This window comes from Loxodonta africana, chromosome 7 (assembly GCF_030014295.1).
Source record: "Loxodonta africana isolate mLoxAfr1 chromosome 7, mLoxAfr1.hap2, whole genome shotgun sequence".
Lineage (NCBI taxonomy): Eukaryota > Metazoa > Chordata > Mammalia > Proboscidea > Elephantidae > Loxodonta > Loxodonta africana.
In genome coordinates this window covers 128,652,256-128,662,777 of record NC_087348.1, presented here as the reverse complement: position 1 = coordinate 128,662,777, position 10,522 = coordinate 128,652,256, and the positions used below count along the sequence as shown (strand labels likewise).

General features: G+C 35.6%; 1 protein-coding gene across 3 annotated transcripts in view; it reads right to left on the bottom strand.

Moving 5' to 3' along the window:
• Window positions 1-202: 202 nt before the first annotated feature.
• Window positions 203-10,522, bottom strand: part of CUL5 (cullin 5) — a 127,666-nt gene continuing 117,346 nt past the window's right edge. For 2 of the 3 annotated variants that reach the window (XM_010595437.3, XM_064288891.1), the window contains 2 exons: window positions 10,099-10,222; window positions 203-6,826 (listed from right to left, as the gene is read on the bottom strand). In XM_010595437.3, the coding sequence (XP_010593739.1) occupies window positions 6,632-6,826; window positions 10,099-10,222 (319 nt within the window). In that variant the 3' untranslated portion in view covers window positions 203-6,631. The remainder of the gene's footprint in view (window positions 6,827-10,098; window positions 10,223-10,522) is intronic. The other variant, XM_010595436.3, reaches the window with a different exon arrangement.

The window sequence follows — 10,522 nt, the reverse complement described above, 5'->3', positions numbered from 1 at the left end:
GCCGCCCACCCCGCGGCCCCGAGTGAGCGAGCTCCGCCCTCGGGGCGCCTCCTCCAATAGGCTCCTCGGACTGCGACGGTCGCCGGCTCTGACGGGGCTGTTGGCTGCCCGCCGCCTAGTCGACCGACCGAGGACGACGTGGCCCGACGCGCCTTTGAACGCATTCCGGCAGGCGCCTGACCAGCTGCTGGTTCTTTCCAGCCTTTCTGACCCCTTGAGGACGTTGGTTGATCTGTAAACTGAGCCTTTTTGGTTCACTAAGCCTGCTTCTCAGTGACGCACCCACTCACCAAGTACAAAGGAAAATCATGAAAATATTTTGAAGCAATCTAATTAGCTCTTAGTTTATGATGAGATAATTTTGCAATTGCCTTTCTGTAGGAGGAAGAATAGGAATAGAAGACATTAATAACTAGCTTTATTAAACAATAAGGATTATATTAGTCTTCCGAGTCCCTGGATGGCGCAAATGGTTAAGGGCTGGACTACTAACAGAGAGGTTGGCAATTCAAACGCACCCTAGAGGCACCTCGGAAGTAAGTCCTGGCAATCTTCTGCCTAAAGGTCACAGGCTCTTGAAAACCTTGTAGAGCTGTTACGCCGCACACATGGTGTCTCCATGAATGAGAATCTGATAGCAACTAACAACATATTCACAAAAACTCTGTGAATTAGATGCTACTGTTATCCACCGTCTAACTAACAAGGTAACTAAGGTACAAAACAGTTAGCTTTTTTGCCCGTAATTGGACAGAAAGAGGGAGTGTGGGGGTATGAACTGATATCATTATATTTCATTGCTTTCCTCAATCTTACCCCCACAAGACAATACTGTTAAAAAAAAAAAGATTATTCTCATATTTTGGGAAACCATTACTGAACTTTGAATCTTTAGCTGGGGACATTGAACCTTTGTGCCTTCGTAACGTTTTCTTTTATATTGATTATCCTATAGAAGATAAAAAGATAGCGATGACATACAAAGCAAATACCTCAACATGCCCCAATCTAAACTGATATTCTTCCTAAAAAGAGTAAAATGTTTTTTACATCATATAATGATGTAATCACCTCCACGATACCTGCTGTGAGTAGCCAATCAGTGGAAAGGAAGTTTCTGGCAAGGCTGGGTGGCTTCTGGCAAGGCTCGTTGGCTTTCGCTATCTCTGGATCTTGCCCACTGGCTCCTGTTCACCCGACCTCCAGCTTTTGGGACTTGAGCCAGCATCTTGCCTGCCTTTCTTGAGATCTATTAGCCTCTGCAGTCTGGATCTTGGGTTCACCAGCCCCTGCAGCTACATGAGTTGGGAGAAGCCTCCAGCTTGATCCACAGATTTGGGACCTTCCAGCCTCTACAACTGCGTGAGCCACTTGCTTCATATCCAACTCTCTCTCTGTATACACATATACACTTCACTGGTTTTGCTTCTGTGGAGAAGCCAGCCTAAGACAAGCCTAGAATGAGGAGCTGGAAGACAAAGTCACCCCCCGTTAAAATGTTGAACTCTGTTCTCATGCCCACATGCTCCACATTTGAGTGCCTACTATGTGTCAAACGGCTTTCCTCTTGCATTCAGTTTTAGCAGGACTGCATCCAAATTTTGAGAAACTTGAAGTTTATACAATCTGGGGTGTTCTTTAAGAAAAAAGAATACAAAATTACATTTGCAAAATGGTTAGAGTCCCTTCCCAGGGGTTTGAAAGAGGCCCAGAAGCTTAAGCACATGTCTATCTCTAGGTTTACAGGTGATTCTTATACTGAAACTGCACTTCTTTGCCTTCATTTTCAAGTTAACTTTTTTTTCCCTCCCAAATCCCAATGAAAGCCCAGAGCTGAGTTTAGGGTCATTATGAAGTCAAATGCAGGTGTTTGTCCATTTAGGCTGTCTATAAAGTATTTATTTACTGACTAGGACCAGTCCCTGGAGAAGGGGATCACGCTTGGTAAAATGGAGGGTTGGTGAAAAAGAGGCACACCCTCAAAGAGATGGATTGACACAGTGGCTGCAACAATGGGCTCAAACATAGGAACGATTGTGAGGATGACACAGGACTGGGTGGTGTTTCGTTCTGTTGTACCTAGGGTTGCTTTGAGTCGCAATGGGCTCAATGGCACCTAACAACGACGGTAGTAATGAGAGTTCCTGGGCAGCACAAATGGCTAAGTGCTTGGCTACTAATAGAAAAGTTGACAGTTTGAACCTACCCAGAGGCGATCTGCTTCCAAAAGGTCATAGCCAGGAAATCCAGTTATACTCTGCAAAACATGGGGTCACCATGAGTCACAACTGACTCTATGGTAATTGGTAACTGGTATGTCAGTAATCACGTCAGCGGAAAAAACCAATGGATAGAGAAGAACACCCTGTTTGGTAGAGGGTCAGCAAAAACAAGGAAGAACCTCAGTGAGACGGACTGACACGACAGCAACAACAATGGGCTCAGACATAACCCAGATCACGCATACGGCCCAGGACAGGGCACCCCTTTCCGTTGTTGTACATGAGGTCGCCGGAGTCGGAGCTGACTCTGCAGCAGCAACAACAGCAACTACAAGGACCATACAAACGTGTAGGACACGCCCTCTCGGTTTAGGAGAGCCCTCACAGACCTCCTTTAAATGCAGTCCCTGCATGCAGTTAGGTCCTGTATCCAGTTCAAGTTTTCTAGTGTCAGGGCTTTCTGATCATGAACTTTTTCAATTGATCAGTTAACTGTTATTAAGTATATCTGTGCATCTGCATATCTTATTATTAAATTTTCTTGTGAAATTGGTATTTTGAAAATTTTTGAAAATGTCCAAAACAATATAATTTCTCTTACATTTTTTACTTTTACCCAATATAAAATTTAAATTTTCACTAATTGTGCTATCAACACTATGAATGCGAATTACTTTCGATTTGAAATTTCTGACCTCTTGCATGCAGGTCAGCCATATGGTATCAGAAAAGCCAAATTCTGATAGCTTTCATTTTGAACTAGAATTTAAAATCTAAAAGAAATAAGTGGATTAATTTTCATATTTCTGATTCGTAAGGCTGACTGATATTTACTATTTCACTTTGAAAAACATACCTATTATAAAAATTTTAAATTGAACTCAGCAACTGTTTTATAAGAGAACATCAACATTTCCTGGATAGGTGAAATATTTTATATTACATTTTTATTTTGCAAGAAAATAAATTATACAACTTAAAAAATAAAATCCAAAAAATTAAGCAGTTCATCAAAATATTTCAGCCTATTGCATACAGAAACTGCTATCATTAAAATTATACAGCATATTCATTTCAGTATGTAGTGGCACACAGTCAAAATCGTATATAAGATTACAACTTTGGAACTCAAATGTGTCCAACACTCCTGGTGACATATAGTGTAGATGACAGGAAAGCTTTCGTGTAATGTTCATTTCACAAACATGACCTTGGAAGAACTGATAAGATAGCATCCCAGTCATTTACATGAAAATAGAAAAACCAGCTTCAGTTTAAGATAGCAAATCTTTCTGTAAAACTAGTAAATCTTCCACCCAAATTGAATTTTTAAAATGTGCCCTTCTAGCAGGGCTAATGACATTCTACTGCAAATAATGCAAAATACTTTTTAACAACTCAAGTCATATCTTGTATTAAAGTTAATAGAAAATAAGATAACTAACATTTTGTTTTGGAAAATTTAACCTTTATGCTCAAAACAAGAGCAAGAGATCTAAATAAATAAGCTGACAGAACTTAAGGACCCCCTTCAATGAATGTAAAAATTGGAAGACTTCAGAATTTATTTCAAGATTCTCATTAAATCACTGGAACAGTAATGTTTTAAAATTTATCTCATTGTAAGCATTAAAACTGTTCTATATTTTTATTTCATAAATTTTGTTTCATGTCTACTTACTCTGGCAATGAGATGGCAACAAAGGTTAGCATTTTCCAGATGGCACATCCTTAAATGAGAAGATGAGTGCTCAAAGCTTTATCTTTGAAGTGTCCTGTTGCCATCCTACTAGTGAAAAAATGTAACTTTTTTAGGTTTGGATTCTTCACCCTTAACTATGTCAGGTTTCATCCTTGTTCAGGTAGCACTAATTTCAAGTGCATATTGGAGAAAGGAAGCTGAAAAAGGATGCTAACTGTGACTGTGTGTTTTAGCAAATTGCTGGTGAGATTGTTTTTTCAGATTACTGTTTTTTTAATTTGCAAATCTACTGTCAAAACATACTTTTAAAGAAAATTGAACAATGGTAGAGGCACCTTTTCAACTAAATGGTTTTCATGAACACCAAAAAGTAATTAGATAAATTTTTGTATACATAACAAAGAGATGATGCAAACTCTAATTCTACAGTATTCACTGTGTTTTCGCAAGTAATGCGCCCACAGAAACAATGTGCCCACACACATAACGCGCACAGTGCACCCAAGGAATTGCGCAGCTGGCAATAAAGTATAATGTGTGTGTTATTTGCATAAAAAGATGGTACTGATGTTCAGTTGCACAAAATACAATCAGGACATAATTAGCTATTAAACAATTTATAAAATTCAATAGAAAACTCTGCTATGGATTTAGAGTTACCCACTTTTGCATTATATTTGTCTTCATCAGTCAAAACCTCATGGCTCTCCTTCTTAAATTAAATGACCAAGAAGATTAGAAATTCCAAAAAAGTACTGAGAAAAAGTATGGTTTAAAATAACAAACCTTAAACTTCTAAAAATGGCCTATGCTTTTACCCAACTCTTTCTTCTTTTGGCATTCTTGTAACAATTATGCCAATACCGACTATTTGTTACACATCAGGGCCACCACTGTCAGACAATTATCTTTCTAAATTTCAAATTTACCCATTGTTAGCAGTCATTTAATAGAAAAAACAATGAGCACTAATTTTAGTTTAATTCTGAACAGTATGCTTGGTCTAGTAATTGACATATGCTTCCTTTGAGGAAAAGTATAACATTTTAAATAATAAAATTCCAATTTCCTATGAGTTTCAGAATCGGCATTTGACTACAGCCAACAAAACCTTAAATATTTTAAATTTGCTCCTTCCTTTCAACAAGCAGCTCACAAAACATCTGGGGACTGGGTACGCATGTCATGAACTGCCCTTGAGAGCACTCTGCCGGTAATATAGTACGGTATGCCTTTCGGCGCTCCAGCACTCCATTTTCTTCTATCTTCAAAACCAAATGTTTAAACTATTACTGAAGATCAAATAAGACATAAAATAATTTGCAAGAAGGTTTGAAACATGCACCACAATGAATAAAAATCCAAGTTGAGCCATTCCTTCCCAATGGGGAGTAAGTTTTTCTTTTTTAAGCGTTCATGTCCTCAAGTCTTAAAACCTCTACTACTCTGGGTATTCCGTTGCTAGCAACTATTAGGTTGCTACTTTGGATTGACTGACAGGAACAAGTGTTGCCTTCTAAACATTTTTAAAATGTTTATTTTTAAAATATAAATATATATGTACATATATTTGGCAAGTTTACTGCTCATATTAAGATTGCAACAATTTTGCTTCTGCTTTTCAGGTCATCTTACGCTGTGGTTTCTCTCCTCCTTCTAGGTGACTGATACTTATTACTTTTTAAAAGAGAGTCTTCCTTTTCAGAAACCTGAGGCTATAAATTCCTAATCATGAGACTTGAAAATACCAAAATATTTCTATTCTACAGATTAAGAGATCAGTTACATAACTGTATTATATCAGAGCAGGAGATTTCTTCATTTTTAAAATAAATTTAGATATGGCATAATAAATATTAGGTATATAAATATTAAATGTGTTCGAAAACACACTTAATATGTTTGTTTTGCTATTTTGACTCTGCAATTCTAATGGCCATCACCATAAAATTTTTTAAACATTTGAAGCAACAATTAATATAGCTTCGCTTTTTCAAAACAAACTCTCCAGCCCTATAAGATAAAAACATTATCATTTAACAGCAAACAACTAAGACAGCAGTCTTCTGGTTAAAGAAAACCAACATTTATAAGCTGGAAATATTTAATACCATTTTTAGGTCACAATTAAAATCCAGTCACTATACTGAAGCAGTGTTTGAACAAGTAATTTGATACTATTAAATGCTTGTCTTCTCACCTACATCTGCCCTCTCCCAATGTTATGTAGACCAGCTCACTCTTTTGATCAAAAGAAACCGAGTGCTATTTTTATTTCTAATTGCATTTAAAAAAACAAACAATAACAGCATTTTTCAGTGCATGGATATCTGAAGATCCTTCCTTGTGCAAGTACATTTTTTTAAGAGAGAATAAAACTGAGAAAGGAACAAAAACCCCACCCTCCCGCTTCGCAACTGTATTTCTCCTCGTGGGTATAAGTCAAATTTACTTTTAAAAGTTCATAACAGGCTCTTCATGAATGCAAGTTTCTCCACAAAACAGCATGCTGTTAAAGAGTGTGCAACATGAAGGGAATGCCATCATGCTAACTAATGTGATTGGCAAAATAGAGTTGTTTTGTAAGGTAAGGCAGAGATTTATGTAATCAAAGTCCAAATAAACCTCTCTCCAGCACAAACTGTTACAACTTTCTGCCCAAGCACTCCAAAATTCGGCTTCTTAATATTGTCCATGGTATCAGAAATTATGCCATATATATGAAAGTGTTGATATCAGATTCATCTCTTCTGATATATTTGTGCTCTATTAGCCATTCTATTTGTTCTTTTATCATTTTCTTTTGTGGCAAGAACATGTTTTTCAAAATTTCTACTAATTCAGTCTGCAGTTGAGCATTACTAATTTTCTTTCTCATTTTCATTATTTGTATAATAGCTTCCTAAAAGGAAAAAGAAAAAAAGAGCATTAATATTTAAGGTATTTTAAGTTCAGAAAAAAAAAAAAAAAAGTCAATTTTTACACATTTTATCATCTATCTAACATGAACAGCAATCATTAAGGCATTAATCTTGAGACCAATTTCTTCTACTTAAAAAGTAATAATAATCTTTTTTTTTTCCACTCACTGTAGAAGAAAATCTAATTATAGATTTTGAAAAATAAGGAAAAAACAAAATTACCCATAATCTCCCTTTCCAAAAGACAACCATAGCTAATGTTTTGGTATATCGCCTTTCATTCCTTTTTTCCATACTATTGTATTTTTTAAGTTTATCTTATCTGTGAACCACAGTATATATACGACCTTATACTGTGTTAAACAGCAATTAAGATATGGAAAATCCCTTAAACAGAAAATTTTTTTCCCTTTGCATTGAGTGTTTTCTTTGTGTAGTTGTAGAGGCCACTTGGAGTCTGTTTTAAAAAAATAACTATTACTCTTTATATATTTACCAAATAGTATTGTCAGTTTGTATTAACCTAGTTAAATGTTTTTAAACTTTTTAATGCAGCTTGCACTTTTCATCTAGGTGAATTTTATCAATATTTTTCTCGATAATTTCTTCCATTACTATTAATAGGGGTAATTTCAAAATGTTCTTTCTCTTCTGTCTTTTTCAGGACAAGTCTTCTCCTCAGACCACATAAGGCATCAATCTCCCTTGGTAGAGATTAGAATTTGGTATAAAAGAAGTATAAAGAGAGAAAATAAATTAATATTTGCTTTTAATATTTAAGATGGAATTTTGCTGCAAAGCAACAGGCTTGGGAGTAAGGTACTATTAAGCAAGAAAGAAAATCCTTCAACTTCTTCTTTAATAAACCAAGAGCTAGGCTCTTGATCACAGGAGTTTCTGTCAAGGGGCCAGACAGAAAAAGGGAGGAAGAAGAGTCCACCTCCTTCAGGTACTTATTAGAGGAATCAGGCAGGAGGAAGAGGAACAATTGCAAATATCCTAATTTCTTCTCTTCTGGTTTTGGTAAAGGTAAGGATCGTAGTTGGGTAGAGAAGTTGAGAGGATAATAGAGAGCAAAGGGGCTCTTGCCCTGTTTCTCACTTGGGATGCCACAGATCATTCGAAGAGTGGCATGGTATGATGGAGACAGTGTGCACTCCCGAATATTCCTCAGTCCCATATGACACAAATACAGTTCAGAATTAATGGGTCTGCCACAAGGCCTTTAATGGCAGGACAGGGTGACCCTACAGTAAGTAGATAATGATGATGGCAGTGTGCCATGTAGGCCAGAGGACATGGCAGAGTCTCAGAGAGCTCAAGAGCTCAGTGAGAAGAGAACACAGACAGTCACAGCAGGGAAGAGGCTGTGCGGCCCTTACCAAGTGGAAAAAGAATAAACCATGAGTTTATCTGCTACAGGCATCAGCAGTAGACAGCAACAGAAAGCCAAATTCCCATCAGTGACAGATAACCACTCTCTAACTTCAAAGCACAAGAACCCAGAATCCTGTCATATCTGTATGGATCTGAAGATCCCTTCACTGACACCTGGAGATCAAGGGAATTCCCCATTACCTTCAATAACTCCAGATGCTATCAGTGAAAGAACAATGAACAGGATGGATGGAGTACGATCAGGAGGATTATCTAAACGAACTGCTTAAATTATTGGTTTGGGCATAATTATGGATCAGTTTAAAATAAAACAAAAGAACTTAATTTTCTCTTCACATCATATAGCATGGTTACACCTGCCACTCCATTACACATTTCAGCTCTCTGATCCATCTGAAATTTTTCCTGGTGTATCTGTAAAGTAGGAATATATCCTGATTTCCCTCCCAAACTGTAAATTTCCCAATACCTCTTACTGAATTCCCTTTCCATAGACCATGCTATTTATTATACCAGTTTGTCTAGACTTATATAGTAGGTTTAATTTTGAGTTATCTTCTTTAATTAATCTGTTTGCCATACTGTTTTATTTTTGTAGATATTTTAGTATTTGGCAAGGCAAGTTACTACCATCAACACCTTATTCTAAACCTGGCATTAATATGGAAAAAAATTTATTCTATGTTATTCAGCATTATCATTAAAAAATATAGTATCTCATGTTGAGCAAAAGAAGCCAGACACAAGAGTAAATGTATGATTCCATTTATATGAAGATCTGGCAAAATTAAGCAATGGTGACAGAAATCAAGTACAGTGTGGGGTGGGGAGGGATCAGCTGTTGTATAGGAGATATGGGGAAATTACTGAAGTGACAGAAATGTTCTATATCTTAATTGGGTAGTGGTCACACAGCTAAACGCATTTATCAAAACTTACTGAAAATTACACTTTAAAGTGTATGTTTCATTGTATATAAATGATAGATATCTCAATAAAAATTTTTTAAAAGAAAAATCTTCCTCACTATTGATTCAAATCTCTGGTTCACGTTCTTCATATAGATCCTACACTTTTTTTTTTTTTTTTTCAAGAATTGCCTGTGAATTCTATGGTTTTTTCATTTTATTTTCCCCTCTAATTATTTACTTACTTATTTGGTACACAGGAAAGCTATTGATTTTTATTTCCTGTCTCTACTACTACTTTATCATATTATATCATCTACAGGTAATGAAAATTTTTATCTTTTCCTCTCATTTGTTCTGTATTTTATTACACTAGCCAGAAGTCTCAAACAACAGTAAATAAAAATAGTAAAAGTGGGACACCTTGATTTTAATAAAATTATTTCAAAAGTTAATATACTCATACATTTTTTACAATAGGTATTCTTTATCATATTCAGAAGGTATTCTAATCCTATTTTCAAAATACATTTTTTTAAAGGAAGGAATGGGTATTAGAAAATTTGGGGGAGGTTTTAGATTAGTTTCTTGGTTTCATATTACAATGGAATTAAAAGTCTTAAAATTACATAGAATTTTAAATACTTCAGTTCTACAAGTGTAACTTGTTGCTGAGATTCATTCATTCTAGTGGGGTTAAGAGGCATAGCTTGATACCTAGGTTTTACCCAACCAGTAGATTAGAATCAACCACAAACCATCAAACTATACAGACATATCTTTTAGCAGCTAAGAAAGTGCCCTCAATATGATTTTTAAATTCCATTAGCTTTTCCTTACAAAAAGTTTGAAGAACTGTATGTTCTTAAATAAAAAATAAAAAAATACTGACAATTTCAAAAAACAAAATATAAAAAATTTAAGTATTTTGCTTTAACATTACAAACCTGGGTTCTTAATATTCTTAGTTGAACTATTCCTTCATTCTCTTCTTCTCTCATCCTTTCTGTAGTGAGCTGCAAGCGTCCAATCAAGTTTATTTTACCCCTTTTCTGGACTTTTGCATTTTTTCTATAACAACAACATTGAATCAAATGATAATATAAACATCAAACCAAAATGTTAAATATTTTACAGTGAAAGAGCTTTTACAGATCAAATAGCAGCAATGTCTAAGAGGAAATTTTAGAAATATTCAAAAAACTAGTATCTAGAACTAAAGAACTAAAGGAAGTCACAACAGTTTTACTTAAAATAAACACTATGGTTTTTCCCAAAGAGTATGATGAAAGACTCTGATAACATATAGGTGACTACACACACTATAATGACAAAGTTAACATAGTTCATATTGCCACGAAAGTAATTAGA